This window comes from Quercus lobata, chromosome 6 (assembly GCF_001633185.2).
Source record: "Quercus lobata isolate SW786 chromosome 6, ValleyOak3.0 Primary Assembly, whole genome shotgun sequence".
In the NCBI taxonomy this organism is placed as follows: Eukaryota; Viridiplantae; Streptophyta; class Magnoliopsida; order Fagales; family Fagaceae; genus Quercus; species Quercus lobata.
Window position 1 is genome coordinate 28678341 of NC_044909.1, and position 20863 is coordinate 28699203.

The 20863-nt window shown below is 33.7% G+C and overlaps 1 protein-coding gene and 1 long non-coding RNA gene across 8 annotated transcripts; both read right to left on the reverse strand.

The window, feature by feature from the left end:
• Nucleotides 1-924: 924 nt before the first annotated feature.
• Nucleotides 925-5289, reverse strand: LOC115950650. 2 transcript variants are annotated; one of them, XR_004083094.1, is made up of 8 exons: nucleotides 5129-5289; nucleotides 4636-4671; nucleotides 4081-4134; nucleotides 3515-3564; nucleotides 2361-2649; nucleotides 2215-2264; nucleotides 1985-2045; nucleotides 925-1272 (listed from the first exon to the last, which is right to left on the reverse strand). It is a non-coding gene; the product is annotated as an uncharacterized LOC115950650 (long non-coding RNA). The 2 variants fall into 2 exon arrangements; XR_004083093.1 differs by having other exon boundaries at nucleotides 4081-4216.
• A 2779-nt stretch (nucleotides 5290-8068) lies between these two features.
• On the reverse strand, nucleotides 8069-20351 carry LOC115994530 (transcriptional corepressor SEUSS-like). 6 transcript variants are annotated; one of them, XM_031118729.1, is made up of 10 exons: nucleotides 20139-20351; nucleotides 17920-18982; nucleotides 17705-17824; nucleotides 17075-17123; nucleotides 15804-16018; nucleotides 15650-15718; nucleotides 14324-14421; nucleotides 10290-10383; nucleotides 9944-10013; nucleotides 8069-9393 (listed from the first exon to the last, which is right to left on the reverse strand). In XM_031118729.1, the coding sequence occupies exons 2-10, from the start codon at nucleotides 18958-18960 to the stop codon at nucleotides 8456-8458; spliced, it is 2694 nt and encodes an 897-aa protein (XP_030974589.1). In that variant the 5' UTR covers nucleotides 18961-18982; nucleotides 20139-20351; the 3' UTR covers nucleotides 8069-8455. The 6 variants fall into 6 exon arrangements, with proteins under 6 accessions (XP_030974589.1, XP_030974585.1, XP_030974587.1 ...); XM_031118725.1 differs by having other exon boundaries at nucleotides 17075-17132; XM_031118727.1 differs by having other exon boundaries at nucleotides 17075-17132; nucleotides 17920-19002.
• Nucleotides 20352-20863: the final 512 nt, after the last annotated feature.

The window sequence follows — 20863 nt, forward strand, 5'->3', positions numbered from 1 at the left end:
TTTATGAGTTTGATTTCTTGGATTTATTGGGTTTGATTTACTGGATGTTTATGGGTTCGATTTTTTGGATTTATTGGGTTTGATTTGGAGAAGAACATGAAGCATGAAGTTCATGTCCTGGGGAAGAAGAAGAACAATGTTCTCCCGAAAAATAATGAAAAACAAACCCATTTTTTAAACTCAAAATTTTAAACTGAAAAACTTTTTTTTTTCTTAATTTAATTAAATTAATGTTTATTTATTTATTTATTTTAAAATTTCTGACCTGGATTTTTGTTTTAATTTTTTATTAATTTAAATTTGACGTGGCATTTCAAAAATGCTAAATAAGTTTTTTTAATAATATTTTATTATCCACGTCAGTGCCATGTCAGTAAGTAGGACACGCCGTTTGCCACCTCAGCATTTTCTGTCACTGGGTTGACGGTAGGGGCTATTTTAAAAACGATTTTTAAAAATTAAAGACTGGCCTAGGGGCTAAATCAATTTAAAGACCAAATTGTGAATAGGCCCAAAATGTAGGGACCAAAAGTGCATTTTAACCTAAATACTAAATGCAACATTAGAGTGCCACGTGGCAGAACCTCATGTACTCTCACGTGAGGCTCTGCTTTTATATGTACTAGTGTTTAGCCCGCGCAATGCGCGGGATCATTTTACATATTAATGATCTTTGCATCCAACATAAACTTAGTTCTCATAATTTAGTATATTTAAGCATATAGTATCCAATATCTGCTAAAAATTTTAAACATTAGTCTCTTCAAATCACATCATGTATGTACTTCCATTCTCCAATAGAACACTTGGAGGAATATATGAAATAAGCAACCACCACTTGTATTACTTTCATTGTGTTCAAATGAGTTTGAAGGAAGGAAATTCTCTAGAATGCTTCTCTATTTTGCACGCAAAAATGCAATATTTTCAAAACCATCCAATATCTTCAAAGCAATTAAAGCTTGACTTACTTTGAGCAAGAAGATTGACATAAAAATTTAAACTTGATGTACTTGTCATCAACTAACAGACATCATAACTTACTTAGAAATAAGAGAAACCAATAATAACAATTTATTACAGTGGAAATCATTTAGAAAATAGTGCAAATATATCCAATGAATTGTTATAATATCGTTGTATAAATATTTGGGACTAATCTTCAAAGTCGAGTCAGTACATTGAGGAGGATATTCATCAAGGGTTTGTTGTAAATGATAATTTGATAGGACATTTGTTCTTAATCTCTGGAGCCTATTTCTAATAAGCCACCTGAAAATTAAGCGAATTCAAAATATCACTGTAAGAAACAGATATAACACCAAATTTGTCAGGAGTTTGATGAAACCTAACACAAAAAATGAACACAATAATTACATAATGGCAAGATAATAGGTCTGTCATTTAGATAATATATAAACCATCAAGAAAATATATCAAAAATCAACATTTATAAAGAATAGTCCCTTTGGACTCATCTTTATTCAGTATTAATAGTATCATTACAAACTCATATACTATGTCCTCTCTTATAATTCCAATTCACATGAAAATTGCTCTAGGTATTATAAGTTCTATTGCAATTTTGTTACAAACAGATTTGGAAGCTAAATTATGATGCCATGCATAACCAGTCGGCAAGTCCACATCAATTCACAACAAAAATGTACTCAATGTCTAGTAGTATAGATCATTGTAAATTAAGTTCAATGCATAATTAACCACTATTCCTCACTAACAACCACAATAAACAGGACCCAAAAAGATCTAACCTTGGCAACTAAATCCAATACAATTGACACAAAAAAAGTGCAGATAAAATTAGATATCCATGCCCATCATTGTAAATTTAGTTCAATGTATGATTAAACAAATACCCATTAATCATTATTCCTCACATAAACAAACCCAACAAAATACAACCAAAAAAAAAAAAAAACCCAATAGCAATACCAACTTCCCAAGCTCCTCAAAAATTCAATACCTTTCACCTCAGTTCACCTTGGCCTCCTTCTTCCCAATCCCATTTGCTTCCACCTTCTCTCCTGAATATATTTTGATAGTTGATAATTAAAAAAAAAAAAAAAAAAATTAAAAGGCCTGCACAAAACCTTTTTTTTTTTTTCAACAAAACAATAGTGGTATTTATTGAGAACTTATAAAACTTGTACATCAGTCAATATTGAATCTGAAATACATTCTAGAATATCATACCAAGTACATGAGTTGAGTATGTTGTGTCACCTGAAAAGAATGCGATGCACCTGAAAGCATGACGAAGAGTTAGCAGGTCATGCAGAAGGTTTTCAATCTTAAAGCATATTAAGTTCTTGAATGATGGAGCTATCTTCATACTCTACCTCTAGGTCTCATATTGACAAATGCTTGGCAAATTCCAAGGCTTTACACATCCCCCAAGTTAGCACTTCCAATCAATCATTACCGATATCCAACAAATCTAGCTGTCCCCAAATAATGCTCATATACCAAACCAAAAAGCCTTTCCAAGGTTTTTTTACGGTAAACAAATTCAATAATCATCAATTCTTTTCAAGCATATAATAGTGAACCTCTGATGTGTTGCATAGCCTAAGTCTTTTTGTTTCAGCCGAAGTTTAGTACACCAAACCCAGTAATAGAGGATGCACACTATCAAATATTATACAAACTCATTAGTGAACTTACTGAAACCTTGCTCATAGGTCATGTGAAAAATCCATTAACAGAAGTCATAAATTCTAATAAACTGATCTGAATATACTGATTATACAAATTACCTTTTCAATATTCAAATATCATAAAACACATAAAATGGTTCTTGAAAATGTAATAAGCCACATAAAATAGTAATAGAAAATGTCATCAACCAAATAAGTTAAACAAAAAATACCCGATAATGTTTCCTTTTTTACTGAACACCATGAGCTTTCTCTTTATCCCATACCAAGCGACTTTTAGGCATTTGGGATACCTTCTAGATTTACAATGCAACAATTCACGTAAATTATATTATTGATCAAAAATTGGCTAGCCCAATTGCAATTATCAATACAATAATGGCAGGTTAAATTGTCAAAATTAAGGTGGAGTACAATTGAAAAGTTTATTATTGAGCTCCTTCTGGTGTAGGGAAGGGTGCTGCCTCAACAGCCTATTGTGGTTTGTTTGTTTTTTTTTTTTTTTTTTTTTTTTTTTTTTTGGCTTATTCTCATAATTTAATTTCCTAGGCTTGTCATCAGATTTTTTTTATTCTTAAGTTGATACTAAAAGAACATAAAGACGTTTGAAGGTCAGTGTTATCTGGTTTGTTAGTTTTGTGACTCTAGATGATATTTGGATTGTTTGTTAGCTTCATAACAAACAACTCAAGCCTTTCAATTTCCTTTCTGACAATATCTAAATCACCCAAGCTCCACAATTGAGCAAAACATTTTCTATCTCATACATGGTTCAAGTAATAGTTATAAAAATTTAGACCAAAAAGGAAGAACATGCAAATGAAGTCTTGACATACCTAATTGGCAGATTTGTGTAGAAATTTACACCAAAGAGTTATAGGAGCACCTATATTAGAGGAGAAAAGAGGAGCAATAATTACTTCACTGCAAGGACATTGAGGAAATTAAGAAATACGTATGACATCCAAATGCTAGGTGAACAGTGCTTAATAGAAAACTAAATTTAAAAGTGTAGATGTAATATTCTAATAAATCCAGAACTAAATCCAGAACTATTATCTTTTGCCAACTGAGAAGATAGGGGAGCCAAAGAAGACAAAGGCAGAACTCATGTAATTTTTCAATTCACTATTATAGAGGAAAGAGCAAATGACAAAAAGGATAATATTAGATATTGCATGGCCCAAGGCATCACTTGGTGGCCATGTCATCAAATTGTGCCTACATTGTTTCACACTTTAGACTTTAGAGTGACACAGCAGCAAACTATTAAGGATTATTCAAAAAAATACCAAGAATTAAATGCACAACAGAAATTAGACAATGGAATAAGAGGAAATGGTGATTTTCATAACTGCTCTATCTAATTAGTTAAGTAGATGCAAAGAGAAAGCGATTGTACCCAAGATCCAAGTTGTTTTCTCCCTTGTGTAAATAACACACTTCCATCCAACACCTGAAGTGGGTCATCAAACATAAGTTTTAGTATCTCAAACTGATGAAGTCATCCTCTAATCCCAAACGCTCTTTGCCTCAAGCTGCCATTAATATTAGTTTCAATGCTTTAGAAATATGGTGGTCTTATAGAGAATGAGTCAGGCAAACAAACATAGTAAAGTACCAAAAATAATATGAAATATATATATATATATATATATGTATATATATATATATATATATATATAAAGAACCCATAATTGAATGAGTTGAACTGAAGGGTTGCAACGGAATTTGAAGGAGTGTTAGAACGATAGTAGCAGTTGACAGGGGTCATGAAAAGGCTAAACTGAAGGAAAGGGAAAGGGGAGATAATACTAATTGGACATTCATGCTTTCATTTTCATTTATATGAACATTGAAAGGTACATAGATTTCCAAATATTTAAATAATAACCCAGAACACATGTCCCGATCTTTGTATGTAAAAAGACAAATTTAAAGGAAGGTAGAAATAGACCTTTGATAGAGTTCTGGGGTGCTCCGTTCTTGTCCCCTGGAGACAAATAGAAAAACAAAAGAATACAATTGTACATCCCAAACAACAATCAGAATAGAAAAGGCAATACAAATCAAACAGTTGGCGTGCAACACTCAACCCAATTTAGAATATTTGGCAACCTAGAAAATTAACATTGACACCCAAACCAGTAGATACGAAAATTTGAAGGAAAAAAAAATGATGCCAAAATCAAAAGGAATTAATAAAAAAATGATTTAAAAAAAAAAAAAAAAAAAAATGCAATTCAGAGAATGAAATTGAAATAAGAAGAAGAAGAAGAAAAGAACAACTTCACATAGGATGACAACCAAACAACGTTTTAGCAAAAGAAAATTCCTCAATCAAAACCAAATCTGACCCAAAATACCAATCTAAATCATAATTAACACCCAATTGATTCTCCAAATAAAAACCCAAAACTCTGAATTTTTAAATTTAAAACAGAACTTACCAGTAGCGATTCTGATGGTCCGGTAGGGAGTGGAGGTTTACGGTGATGGCAGAAAATCTGACAGGAAGTGAGAGACATATTTTCATTCTTGATTTCAAACTGCAGTTTTTGATCTCCTGATCTCTCTCTCCTTCTCCATTCTCTGTCTCTCTATTTCTATCGGTCTCTCTTTCTCCTTTCTCCGTGGAGCAATCTTTCTTTTCTTTTTCTTTTCTTTTTTTGCAAAAATGGTTAACGTTGTGGAAAATTATAATTTATCGTTTTTAAGAAAGAGAAAATGTTAAGTAGTCGGAAAAGATCGGCAGATATTTTAATATTTCTACGTTTTTTTTTTTTTTCTTTTAATAGGTTTTTTTCTTTTAATATAAAAAATTACAGCCAAACGGTGTTAATATTTTGAAAACAATATAATGTATCGTTTTTTAAAGTTACACATGTTTGAATTTTAAGTAGAAATTTTTCTTATTTGTCATTACTCTCTTAATTTTAGGAACTCATTTTTTCTTCGTTTCTGCTATTATATATATATATATATATATATATATAGATATAGATTATAATAATAATAATAATAATAATATTAATAATTAATTGATTGATTGGATCCCCGGTTTGTTTCCATTGAAGGCAACAGCTCGAAATCAGGATATTGTGGATGATTCCACAGTTTCTAGCCTCATTGATTCTAAAATAGGAGATTGGAATAGGCAGCTGATTGATCATTTAAACTCACCTTTTGTTGCACAGAGAATAAAAGCTATACCATTGTGCAGGACAATGCAGAAGACCGCATAATGTGGCGCCGAAGCAGGAATGGAGACTACTCGGTGAAGACAGGGTATCAGTTACTCGGTGAACTAGAGAACAGAGGAGCAACGTCGGGCTCAAGTCAGGCAACACAAAGGAGTTTTTGGAATGGTATTTGGAAGTTTAACATTCCAAATAAAATAAGAATTTTCTATTGGCAAGCATGCACCGATTCAGTACCGACTTTGAAGAATTTGCACCGCAGGAAAGTATTAGACTCTCCTCTCTGCAACTCCTGTGGTAAGTCAGATGAAACAACGCTCCAGCTAGGGTCCTGATTTCAACGAGCTACGTCGAGTTCCCTACCAACCCGTTTCAGTCATGGACCTGATCTGTAGGATTGGACAAGAATGGAAAAATGTGGAGCTGTTCACGGTATTGGCATGGTTCATTTGGTGTAGGAGGAATAAATGCCACTTCAACGAGCCTAGCTTACCACCTGAGAAGCTTCTCGATGCTACCTCCAACTCACTAGCAGAGTTCCAGACCAAACGGACTGACAGACAAACGCAACATAAACCAGCTACTCCGAGATGGCAACCACCACCGAGGGATACCTACAAAATAAATTATGATGGTGCTGTCTTTACGGAGTTAGATGAAGCCGGAATAAGATTAGTGGTTAGGAATGAATTGGGCGAGGTGATGGCTTCCTTAGCTGAGAAGATCTTTATGCCATCGGGTGTGGGAGTTCTTGACGCCATGGCAACTCGGAGGGCAATTATTTTCGCAATGGAGTTGGGTTTTCATCGATGTATTATTGAAGGAGATTCAAAGATTGTGTTTAAAGCTTTAACAAGAGATTTTTCTGATTGCTCTAGTTTTGGTCATATAGTTAAAGATGGTAAGTCTATAATCGGTTCTCTACAAATCTGTTCTTTCTCTCATGTTAGGCGGCAAGGTAATACAGCTACCCATGCCTTATTTAAGAGGGCTAAGAAGTCTTCTCCTCTCTATGTGTGGAAGGAATCTATTCCACCCGACATTTCTTTTTCTTTTTTTGTTCATTGATGGAACTGTTTTATTATTAATAAAGTTCATAAGATTCTTTTTCTCAAAAAGAAAAAAATTAATTTTTTTAGTAAGTGTTGTTTGGAACAAAACTTTGTCCTTTCTTTTTATATGTATAACTTCTTCTTTTTTCCTTCTTTTTAGATTTTTAGGGAAAAAAAAGTCGTTAAGGATTTTTTTTTTTTTTTTCTTATACTGTTCAAGTTCAAGTAATACCCATACATGACCTACTGAGCTTAGGTATGGGGAAAAACCCGCACCACTCCCCCGATCTCCCTTACAAGGCAAGTAAAACCTATCCCATTCGGATCGAGATAACCGTAAGCTAATGGGTTTTGGCCATCCCTAGGCATACAATATACCACACGATAAAATTTCATTTTCGTAGGTAATCCTCCAATTGAATTGAGACCAAGAGAGGGATTGTGGGAACATGAAGTAGAATATAAAACATGATAGAAAATATATATATATTGAACATATTATATAAAATAAAATAAAAAACGTATACGTCAGAGATAGAGAGAACGAGAAAGGCTAGTTATAGAAGTCTTTCAAGTTCTATCTCTGCAAAGAGATTAACAAATAAAATTAGAGTTAACTATGTATTTGGTTTCTATTCTAGTGTCGTGTCAATTTAGTTTTTGTCGTTATCTCTTAGATGGAAATTGCTAACATGACAATGAACTAATTTTTTATTTTGGTCGTTTGTCACATCAATAATTTTTAGATAAAATTAGGGTAAACTATGTATTTGGTTTCTATTTTTTACATCATACTTCAATTTAATCTCTAACCTTTTAATTGTATCGATTAGGTTCATAAATTTTTAGTATCATGTCAATTTAGTTTTTGCTGTTATCTCTTAGATGGAAATTGCTAATGTGACAATGAACTAATTTTTTATTTTGGTCGTTTGCCACATTAATAATTTTTATTCTAAGAGATAACGGCAAAAATTAAATTGACACGACACTGAGAGGTTAGGAACTAAATTGAAATATGGTGTAAAGAATAAGAACCAAATACGTAATTTACCCAAAAAATTAAAACCAATTATAACATGGTGAACTCTGAGAAAGGTAATTACAAGGTATAAAAAGACAAACAAGTTAAGAACCAGATATCAAGATCAAGGTCACTGATTTTCATCAATAAAGCAAGATGGCCTTATATACAAATTTCTGCCGATCACTTTTTTTCCTAAAAGCCCAATGGAGTAAAATTAAGGTTATAAAGAAAGGAGTAAACTTTTTGCACCAAAACTTAAGACAGTAAGAAAGTTCAGGCTTGTTCTCTCCTTGTCCCAGAGTTGATTAGCAGTCAGCTGCTGCAGTATCTTTTTATAGATTGTGTCTTTCGTACTGGATGTGAGAAACCTCTTGTACCTTTGCATGAGACCTCCAAATCCAAAATGATACGGTAGGGAGCAATCTTGGATTCATATGGCACAAGAACATATCAGTAGGCGCAAGCAACTTGCTTGATGAGCAAATCTAACCAGCGTCTCTAGGGATACTTCCAATCAAATTGGGGACCATTGAAACCATTTACTGTATTAAGAAACCCATTAGCCAATTCTTGTTGCTCAAGGTTCATGTTAGCATCCTGAGGCATCAATGGCACGCCTACCCTTCCAGTCAAAGTGCCATAGTTATTCCCCATGGCAGTCCTCATTCCACTAGCGTTGTTAGAAAGACCAATGCTACCACTCTGGTTTCCAAATCTTCCACAAGGAAGACCTGAATTGTTCTTATTGACAATTCCATTCCCCACTAGGGAGTTGGTACTGGTGAGTGCACTGCTATGACTGTTCACATTGTTCATATTACTCCCCAAGGATCCAACAGAGACCATGCTACTGTCTCCATTATACTGTGATGAATTCATTATTTCTTGTAGGATTTTCTCAATAGAGCTCTGGGATTCATTTAGGTTGGCTTCTGACTGAGATGAATGCTGTAACGGGATTTGCTTCGGTGAATTTGCTAAATTGATACGGTGGCTTGAAGTGGCCGATACTGTTAATGCATTATGAGAGGTTTGAGGGGGATTATAGGAAGAGGATAAAGTTGGAGATAAGAAGGGAGAAGAGGGATTGAGTTGGTCTGGAGGCATGGTGGTTGAGGACCCTGCAGATGGAATCTGACCAGGGGTCCCAGCATAAGGACTGCTTGGAGTGTTCATTTGATATTCATGCCGAGAGTTCATGGAGTTCTCATGGAGAAGCCCAACAACAGAGGTGGCAGAGGTCAAGGTGGATGTTGTGGACTGGGAATTGTTTACACTTATAACACAATTATTTGAAGAAGGCTGCATGGCAGTTCCCTGTAATGATTGATCATTAATTTTCTCTTCCATAATTTGCTGCTGCTCATTAATTTGCTGAACTGAATTATGCGGCTTAGATAATGAGCTGGCCACACAAGGGAAGTTGGCTAAACTTTCTGGGGAAGAAACAATGGAGTTGATCAGCAATAAATAATTATATACCCGTAGCAAGGCATACTAGGTTTGAATCAGTACTAAGGAACAAAGAGAAATTGATCAAGAAAAATAATAAAAAACTAAATAAAGCAGTCAGACTATAAAAGAAACATTATATAATATTTTTATGAAATCGAATTACCAAGTTAACCTTGACTAACATTGAGTCTGAATCTGCCCAAAATTGTTTATCCGCTTCTTCTGTGTTACTTACCCAAATTTTAGGGCATTGCAAAAACTACATATGACATTCAAAAGCTAAACCCTACCAGAAAAAAGAAGTGAGAAACAATAAAACCCAATCTATTAGACAAAGAATAAACACTTCTGCCATCATTTAAAATCATACACTTTACAAAGTGATAACACATTCCTAATTCATACTACCATTTGCAATAATTTGACATCTTTAGGCTAACCAAATATGCTACTTCCCTCCTATGGATGGTTCTTTGTCAAAACAAGAAACATTAAACAGCAGTGATTACAAAAGAAGACTATAAATCTTACCTATGGGTCCCTTTCCTGTCTGTTGACTATAATCAATCAGATCCTTCATAACATTAACCACTTCCGCTATCTGTAACCCAGCCAGTAAACATTCAAATGAAGATAAAATCATCTACCAAATCAGTAAAAAATTCACAGAAATCACAGCTCAGTATGATTCATGTAACGTATTAACTTTGCAAATCTCATTATAGGAAGATCCGAACACCAGTACAATGCTCAGTGAAAAGAAGCATAAAATAGCAGTTAATAAATTTTTAAGATTATTTGGAATCTGTGAGAAAGTCATTTATACAATGCTTAATGAAACATATCTATTTTCAATTAAAAATTTGCACTGCAATACCTGAAGGCATCGAACGTATCTTTTTGTATACCCTACATCATTGACTAAAGGCACCTCCAAGGTTTTTGCTAATTGACGAGCAGATGCAACAAACCTGAAATAAATATTAAAAAATATTTTAAAAATTACACTTATTGGATAATAAAAGTCAAAATCAATGTGATGGCGTTCAACATCAGTAGATCTCCACCACACATTCTTTACATGCCATTATAAAATATACAGTATATCAAGTAAAAAGGCTGTTCACATAACTATTTCTTACTAATAAATGAGTTAAATACATAAACCATAGCTGAGCATGGACCTTAGTTGTATAAACTATAAAGCAAACCAGGATAACAAACATAGGTAGAAAGGCACTCAATGCATCTAATGCCATTATTTCCTCTTCTTTAACCAGCAGAAGGTTGGTTAATTTTGCAAGACATCCATAAGTTAATCAAAAACTTAGGTCATGTTTGGTTACTATTTTTGTTTTCTGTTTTCATTTTCTTGTTTTTAAGGAAAAAGAAAAAACAATTTTTTTTTGTTTTCAAAATGAAAAACACGTTTGGTTAGTTGAAAAGAAAAAAAGAATTTTCTGTCATACCTGGTTATCTTCAAAAATCTATGGAAACAGTAGCAATTTTATGGCATGGGATTATATATGGAGACACTGGGACACAGATTCATATGAAACCAAAAAAAAAAACCCCATTTGACAATATCAATTAACATCACACCAACAGTTGACACTCAAAAAATTTGAGAGAAAAAAATATATTAGACATGAGAATTAAAGGGAAAAAAAAATCTAGGAGTGGGATAAAGAGTAAAAATAATAGGGCAAATTTTAGGTACAGTACTTAAATACTATTCCTTAAGTTCCCCTCTTAAGATTCTGCCATGTGAATTTTTTCTCGTGAGATAGACATATATTTTTTAGTTAAGTAGCCATATGACTAAATCTTAAGAAGAGAATCTAAGGAACAACACCTAAGGTATTGCACCTAAATTTTATCCAAAATAATATTAGATACCAACAATTGACACTTAACAAATTTGAGAGAATAAATTTTAGGCGCAAAAATTTGGGAAAAAAAAAATATTAGACACGATAATTAAAGGGAAAAAATTCTAGGCGTGAGAATGAGAGTAAAAATAATATTAGATAAAAAATATATATATATGGTTGTTAGGTGGCTCGAACCAGTGTGTTGGTTCATTAAAGTAGCTTGTAGTAATTGTTTTCTCCTTGTTTTTGTAAGCCTTAGAAAACTGAAAAATGAAAACAGCTGAAGCTCTGTTTTCAATTTCCTTTATAATATGGAAATTAGAAACAGTTTTTGTGTTTTGCCTAAAATAAGTTACCAAACAAATTTTTTGGCCTAGGAAACAAAAAATTGTTCTAAAAAACAGTTACCAAACATAGCCTTAGCTTTTGTTTCATTTGTAGGTGTAATTAGCACGCTGTTAAGAGATATGGCAGAAAGAAATAACACAAAAACAAGCTACAACACAAAGATCTCCATATGCAATATGCTCCTGATCATACTCAGACTCATATATACTTAACAGATTTTTTTGTCAAAAACCAACATGTGATACATATTCCTTCTTTTCCTATTTCCCCGTTCTAATACTAATATACAATTAATGAGTTGACATAAACCACAGCAGAACATGGAACTCAGTAATGTAAAGCAAACCAGGCTAACATGCATAGCCAGAAAGCTTTTAATACGTATACTACTGCCATCAATTGTAAGTGAAGCCTTATGAGAAATTACTTTACATATATATCTTTACGAAGGGAGAAATGATTCAGTCACAAAATATAGAATTTAACTTGGGCAAGGAAAAGGGGGTTGGGGGGGGGGGGGGGGGGGAGACACGTGCCAGAGTCCTCAAACATCAGACAGCAACAATCATTTCCACAACTCTTAGGTATGTCCCATAGAACTACTACCATGCAAAGAGAGAGAACTGTAATACCAATTGGGTTTCGGATCAACTAGAAGGGGGGGGGGGGGGGGGGATACACACCATGCAAAGTTTTTTTGTTTTTGCACCAGAAAGCCTATTGAGTATAGAATTTTTTTTTTTTTTTTTTAATTCTTTTCTTTGTTTCTTTTTCTTTGATTGTAGATTAGAATTTCAATCTAAAACATTCCTAAACTCAATTCGTAACATGCAATTAAAAGTTACCATGACTTTTGAGTAGAGTTTGTGGTATGCCTTTGTGTTAGAACCCCTTTCCCTATTCTTTGTGTGTGTGTGTGTGTGTGTTTGTTTTCAACAACAACAAAAAAAAAAAAAAAAAAAAAAAAAAAAAAAAAAAATCTGAAACATGCAATTACTAAATGGAAATATTGATTAAACAAAAACTTTAATAAATACAAACATTAGTATTCTAATCCCTAATAATATCCTCAATTATCCAATAGATGTTGCAATGCAAAAACTGAAAGACATGACCAATAAACAACCATAATTTAATCACTCCTTAGCAATTGAATTTTGTAATTTAAGTTGAAGTTACCGAAGATTGTTATTTACTACAATGCAAAATATATGAAAACATAACGCTGATTTCTTTTTCTTTTTCCTTTACTCTTTTCACATCCACATGTTTTTAATTTATCTTAACTCCACTCAATCCTCATTGCTAAACTCACATATCTTCCTCTCTCACTCTCTCTCACATGGCAGCACTAAGTAACAGCGTTAAGTTTTTTTTCCTTTCTCATCAAGGCCGCTACAATTCTTTGCTCTTTCTCCACCACCACACCTCCTTCTTTGCACACTAAACCACACACCATCAGGGACTGTGCTTTCTTCTCTTCTTCTTCTTCTTTCTTTTTTTTCTTTTTTAAAAAAAAAAAAAAAAAAATTGCAGAGAGGACTATGAAAAATACCAAAAAGAAGTTGAGAAATATAAATGAACTTATAAATATATATATATATATATATATATATGTATCATATTATTGTAGCTGTTAGTTTAATGTAAAGGGTTTTTTTTTTTTTTTTCAAAAACAAATTGCAGAAAGGATTATGATGTGATTCAGATTCGTGTTTGTGTTTTCCATAGGGGAAACAATGGAGAGGTACAGAGAGTTTGAAGGAGAGGAGTTTTGGTTTTTAATTTTGGGGGAAGGAGAGAATTTTGATTTTGGGGGAAGGAGATCGGTAGTGTTGAGATATGAGAAGAAGTTTTTTTATTTTATTGGGTTTTAGTTTTTAGTTTAGAAGAAGAATCTTCTTTTTTTGGGGGGGGAGGGGAGGGGGGGGGGGGTGGGGGGAGAGTATTTTTTATTTTTTTTAAATTTGCTGATGTGGAAAAATGTGAGAGATGCCCTACCATAAGCATGCGCTATTGTTAATTGATTTTCTCAATAGCCTAAAAGCCAATTCTCCTAAGTGTGCTTCAATCAACATAACTAGGATATCAAGGTGGCAATGAAACTTTCAAACATGAACCATCTAATTCTAGTACATATAGAGGGGGGAGGGGGGAGGGGGGGGGGGGGGAAAGTAAATAAATGACCATTAAAACTGGTCAAAAGGTAATGAAATTTTAAAATAAAATGAGACAATTCTTGCTTGAACCATTCCATGTAAAATATATGAGAACCTCCTAATTCCTTCCCATCTAGAGCTACACAAGTTCAATTAAATCATCCACAAATTACACTCTTTGTGACGTTGATTCTGCCAAGATTGGATGAATTAACACCACAAGTTACCTATATTTCCAATCATTGACTGACTTCCATCCCTCCCTTATATAATGAAAGGAAAAAGGGGAGAAGGCTTTGCTGAGTTGCCTTGCGTTTTGAGTCATACACCCTAAGTTTTGACCGTCCCACTTGATACGGCCATGATGTCACTCATTTATGGGTACACACATTTAAAATAGAGAAGTATACACTAAACCATATCAACAAATTATTTTTACAGACAATTAGATTTCCTAAAGATAAGGTAGCAGAAAAATCAATTTCTCAAATTCAGAAAATAATTCAATTAATTGTAAAGGTGTAACTTACATATTACAATTAATTTGTAAATCTTGTGAAGATGAGTTGGTTGATGCATTTTGAGCAGATGCTTGGTATTTTTGAGCAGCAGCTCCAACCTGACTAAGCTGCAAAACATGAATTATGGTCAATTGTCCATGCCATGAGAAATACATTTCAAATTTCATAAAATTCCCTTCCACTGTGATACCTAACACTGCCAGTGAACAAGAATGAACTGAAAACAATTACATCTATATCAATTAATTCACGAAGAAAGAAAAAAAAAAGGGGAGGGGACAGGATGAGAGTGATTTCCATCTTTCTGAAGAATGAAGCAAAGGCATAACAACTTCTTTAATTGGTCTTGATGCAGCACCATCAACTAGGTGTTGCACACATCTCAAAAATCATAAAGAGAACTCGCCAATGGTTTTGAACCAAATGGGATCTCCTCTTCCCATAAACAAAGGTTGCAAGTTCAATCCTGTACAGGTGCATGACTTGTGTTACCCATCAGACAAAGATACAACAACAAAAATAGAGGGAACTCTACATATGTTTCTGGATTATTGATCCAAGAAAATATCAAGAATGAAAAATTATTTTGCCATTCTTCTTGATGTAGGAGAGCCATATCCTTTGATGGAGACAACAAAAGCACCATCACAGTATCAAAACTGGTAAGGAGCCTCAAAGATATGATCATTTATTCGAGGATTCTTCACCTTATTAAATGCATAGCTTTTCTGATGGATGGGTACATAAACTTTAAGGTTGATCTTCTTGCAGTAAAAGGTGGGCATCTTTAAAAATTAAATAGGTCAGTCCTCCATCCATTGCTCCTCCAGATTCTAGCCTCTTCAACCCTATGAGTCTATCACACTCCCTTGAATTTTAAAATTCATTCATTCATTCCCTTCCTTCTCTTCTTCTTCTTCTTCTTCTTCTTCTTCTTTTTTTTCTTTTTTTTTTTTTTTCTTTTTTTGTGAATAAAGTACAACTTAGTTCCTCCAGTTTTACTAGTGCTTCTAGTTTTGTCTCTATTTTTTAAATTGCAACAGTATTATCCTTAGACTTTCACACTTGTTGCAATTAAATATATATATATATGAAAAGAGTGTTGCAATTTAAAATAGGGATGGAAAAGAAAAATTAATAAAAGTTGGAGAACCAAAAATGTACTTTAGACTTTTTTATTTCTGTTCTAACAATGAATAACTAATAATTATATGAATGCCTAGCCAACTGAAGTTAATCAAATTCAATGAAGGCTACATCCAAGATTGTAGCTTGTTCCTTACTCAAAGGAATGATGCAATTTGCACGATTAAATGAAAGCATTCAATGATTTACCTGGGGTATTAGTATCCTTCGAGGGATGAGCTCCTCATGATGTCGTGCACAAAACTCCCAGGAGAAAATCTAAAAAAAATGGACAAAAGAAAATCCATAATTAATCCAGAAACCAAAGTTTCTAAAACATAGAGGCCATGTAATAACTCACAACCTTTAGATCTGGAGAGAAAATAAGACGAAGTTGACCATCCCATACAACACGAAGTTGCTCAAAAACACTTTCTTGTATTGCTTTTGTATACTCAAGGACAATTTGACCAGATGTATTTTCATATTCATGGGGCATATCAACAAAAAGAAGCTCTTGTGAAGTACCACTATCATACTTGATTTTGAATAGCCTGGGCAGAACCTCCACAGTTGTTTCTGAAATTTCAAATTAAACAATCTTTAAGAAAGTTCTAAAATATATGTTAAATATCTCTGACAAAGAAAATTAAGAGAGATGCAATCTTGAATCTACTCAACACTTAGAAAGTTTGTGTCCAATCAGATTGAAAACTTACTAAAGTTTTCTTTCTTTTTAGCAGGTGCAAATAAATTTGGAACTCTTCCTTCAAATATTTTTTGAAAAAAGTTGTGAATTGCCACTTGTCCCAAAAGCTTAAGTTAGGAAATGATGAATTTAAAAACTTAATCATTATTCTAACTCTCCCCCCACATGTGAGCCCAAAATGTAAGATTTTTAAATCCACACAATCTGGAAATTCCTCCACTTCAAATTCTTGAAGCCCTTGTCAAGACCCACATTGTGCTGCATTGCCCCCAAACCACATGGCATGACCAGGTTGGCTCTAATACCATGATAAATTACCACTTGTCTCAAAAACTTAAGCTATTAGGAGTTGTAAATTTAAAAACTTATAAAAGAAAATGCTAACCAAAAAAATATTTTTAATTTTCCTTTTCTTCTTCACAACAGATCTCCTTAGACATGTTAATTGATAACCTCTTTTCATAATTTACCTCCCTCACATGGTACAAGCATTCTCTCTTATTCGTCTCTTATAGTTAGTTTCTTATTTGAAATCATATTGCCATTTGGATCATATACCAGCTATTGTATGCCAGAATGCTCAATCTAAAGAAACTTCATGTTGCAAATCATTAATAAACTATCAATTCAGTGGTGGAGCCAAGAATTTTTGCTTGGGGGCCAAATTATGGTATTGATACACCAGAAATTTTTTTTTTTTTTTTTTTGATAAGTAAGAAACCAGACAAGATAATTTAAAAAACATATAAATAAATATGGATACATAAAACATAGTGCATCCATCGCTTGAGCTTGCTGGTAATGCTAAAAGTGTATCCATCTCTAAAAGAAATGGAGTATAACTCAGTCCATCCAAGAAGTCGGCGTTTTCCAAACGCACATAAATGGTAACAAAAGATTAACAAAGTAGAAAAAGGATAGCATACCAAAACCACGACCAGGCTTGCAATTGCATATGTCACAGTGCCATACATCCTGCAAATTCTGTAATTAAGATTCCAATGCTTCTGAAGTTGACATGAAACCATAAATCCTATTGACTGATTTACTCATACTTATTAACATGTATATCATACCATGATTGTGCCATGTGCTTCTTAAGGCAAGAAATTTTAACCACAAAAAAAATAAACTAAAAAGGTAAGGTCATGTTTCACATGAAAGCTGAACCACATTTTAGGACACTGTTTGCTCAAAGGGTATCTACCCACAACAGGTTGAGCACCTTCAAACCCCAAAATTATCCATTATTTATATATTTTTTTTGTGAAAAATATGGCTGATAATATTTGCCCATGACTTTTGACTCTTTTTTTTTTTTTTTTTTTTATAAGTGACTTTTGACATGTTCACATATACTAATCTCAGCATGCCAATAGGCAACCAAACCTCATCCCTCAAATTCCCACATCTCCCAGCTGGATCTAAAGATTGCCAATGCATGCGATGCTAAAGCACAAGTATCACACCTTTCACATCTGGTAAGCATGTAGCTATAAAAACTATCTTTGTCTCTATCAATTGTAAACCAAAAAGTTTTTTGTCTTGAAATATACCTGAGGGAAAACACCATTCGTTTGGTGGCTAGTTCCATACAATGAAACACACCACTTCTTCCTCGCATTTGGAGCAAAAAATTCAGCAACAAATTTCCGCCAGAATTCAATATTGTTATCCTGCATTAAGAACCAACCCACAACCAGATCAGTGAAACTCTAAACACTGACAAAAGAGATAGAAAAGAAATAATAAAGGAATAAAACAACATTACTTCAGGTCGGTGCTGCTGCTGATACATGTATTGTGACAAACGCCGAGCACACATTCCCGGTTCATATATAGGTCTCACAGCAGATCTAATGGGCAAGGTCTGCTGTTGAAACTGTTTGTATAGATGGGGCTGTTGCTCAGGAACAGTCTTCAAGAGTTGTTGGTTCTCTTGTTGCTGCAGCTGCATAATTCGCTGCTGCTGCAAAAAACTCATTTGTGCATTGACAGCTTGAGAAGACTGCCTGGACCTTTGATGGAAAGGATGTTGTTGCTGCTGCAAAAGCATCACTTGGTCAGAATGATGATGTTCTAATTTGATAGGTCGTATGCTTCTTCCCATCTGGTTCTGTTGGGGCTCTGGCTTTACTGAACCAACATTCTGCACAGACTGCAACTGTTGTTGAGGGCCAATCTGATCATTGAACATCTGTGGCTCCAACTTTACAGTGCGCACACCCCCTAACCCACCTTGAATCAACTGGAATTGCTGCTGCTGCTGCTGCTGTTGCTGTTGCAGTTGATGTGGCTGTGGTTGGCTGAACAAAACAGATGACTGTTGCATTGATCTATGCTGGAACTTCTGTGACTCAAATTTCTTAACTTGAGATTGTTGTTGATCTGGCAACATTGGATTCCTATAAGAGGTTGATATTTGAGAATTTTGAAATTGATTGGATGAACCAGAATTTGTCATGTTTGATGGCGCAAATATTGGAGGACTGAAACCAATGTCATTTGCTCCAGTCGAAAGAGAATCAGAGCCAGCAGTGGTATCACCACTTCCTCTTTGGAAAACACCCAAACCAGAGATGCTGGTGTTCAATCCCCCACTGCCAAATGTTTGATTGAGAAAAGATGAAACATTAGGTGCATGGCCAACCAAATTCAAGTTACATTCACGTGGAGGTCCAACTGAAGAAAATGCTGCTTGTGGAGGCAATAGACCCCCTTGAGATCCCAAAATGGCAGATTTTGATTGAATTAGCGCAGGTGAAACAGACTGGGCACCATCAACTGGTGTTGAAGATCTGGATGGATGCATTTTGCCAGCAGCAAAACTGTACCTATTCACCAAAATGACTCACTACAGCATCATTTACATATCCAATAATCTAATGAGCTTATGCAGATAGCTGAACACACAACTTAAAATAATGGTCAACCTAGCAGGTAAATCTACTTTGTACTCAAACCTCAACACATCATACTTCTCACTTTTCAGCAACAGAACAAAAGGGAAAATGTATTTATTTTAATCATTTGAGCCAACTTGCGGAAGATAATGAACTAAGAATAGAAAAGAACAAATCTAAAAAACTAGCCCTTGTTATAAACATCTACTATAGCCATAGTTTTACAAAAATAACAATCTCTAGCAAAGAATTGAAGCCAATATCCAATAGACTATTGTATTTTAATAAAACTAAGCCCCATACCTTCCAGCAAAACCCAAAACCAGAAAAAATATTGATGCCACACCACCAAAAGAATCATTCAGAATCATAACCCTAAATGTTGCAAGTACTTCCCTCAAGCACCCCCCCCCCCCCCCCCCCCCACCCACACACCCAAAAGAAAAAAGAACTTATTTATCAAACAAAAAAATAAAAAAATCATAGAATTCATTGAACTCATTCCAATTACAATTACAAAATGAGGATTATATTGGAATCCCTACGTTTGGTTCCACGAAACATCTAAAAAAATAAAAATAAAATCATATTTAGAGATGCCAAAAATAAATTATATTAAAAAAATAAATAAATAAACAAAAAACCTAGTACCACTACTCTGCTGAGCCAAACACTAAGCTCAGTTGATAACCCACTTCTTAAAACTTTCAAAACCAAATAAAATAACAACAAAAATTCAAAAGATTTTATTTCCATATCTTCTTTCTTAGCAACCAAACAGAAAACAAAACCCAACACACACACACCAATATATCACTGAAAATTCTGAAACCACAGTCCACACCAAAAATCAAATTCAATTAACAAAAAAAAAAAAAAAAAATCAGAGTGAAAGACAAATTGAGAAGGAGAGAGTCTTTCAGAAGTGAGTTAGAGTCTTTGAAATTCCAAGGAGAATTCTATGATCCTAAACAAAACTCAAAACAAACCCACATCGTTAAAATACAAATACTATAAAAACACAAGCTATAAAGAACACAACATAGCAATAGTATGATTTTCTTGTTTTGTGTTCAATACCTTATACCTGTCTCAATGTGAACACTTTGTTTTGTTTTTATAGTTTTTCTAAACGTTCCTCTTCATTGTAGAAGCGTCCGTAAACACATTTTTTTTCTTTAGTTCTTCTAACTAAGAGTCTCTGAGGTTTCACTCTCTCTTACTTCAACACTGTGTGTGTGTGTGTGTGTGTGTGTGTGTGTATATATATATATATATGCACTCACTCACTCGCTGTCTGTGTTCGTGTTCGTGTTTGTGTTTGTGACTCTCTGTGTCTTTGTCTTTATGTTCTTGCGGACGTCAAAACTCTTTTGGATTGAATTCAATATTCTTTTTATAATTTATTTTACGTTACGTCCTTTTATTTATTTATTTATAATTATTATTACATTACATTACATCTCTGTTTTTTAAAAGAAAAAAGTCAAATGCTATGAGGGGCCCAATATGCTATGCTGTATTGCTATATGCATGTGCATCATTGTCTTTATGATGGATGGTTATAATTATAATAATTATTTTTCCATGACTATGACTCATGTGACACTATTCGACCACCCACTAATTAGCAAAACAACAATATGATTCTTTTTTTTTTATTAAGAAAAGTTTATGTGTGTCTTATTTGAGGATTGTATTTTGTAGTGTGTATTCTTCTCCAAAATCAAAAAAAAAAAAAAAAACTTTATAGTGTGTGTATATATATGTATGTATTTAATGGGAGTTATCCGAATCTAATAATATATTTTG

Coding starts and splice junctions, on each gene's coding strand:
- LOC115994530 (XM_031118725.1), bottom strand. CDS start 18,960: ATGCATCCATCCAGATCTTCAACACCAGTTGATGGTGCCCAGTCTGTT. Junction 15,719..15,803: donor TTTTCTCTCCAGATCTAAAG/GTTGTGAGTTAT, acceptor CATTTTTTTTAG/ATTTTCTCCTGGGAGTTTTG. Junction 10,384..14,323: donor TTACAAATTAATTGTAATAT/GTAAGTTACACC, acceptor TATTTATTTCAG/GTTTGTTGCATCTGCTCGTC.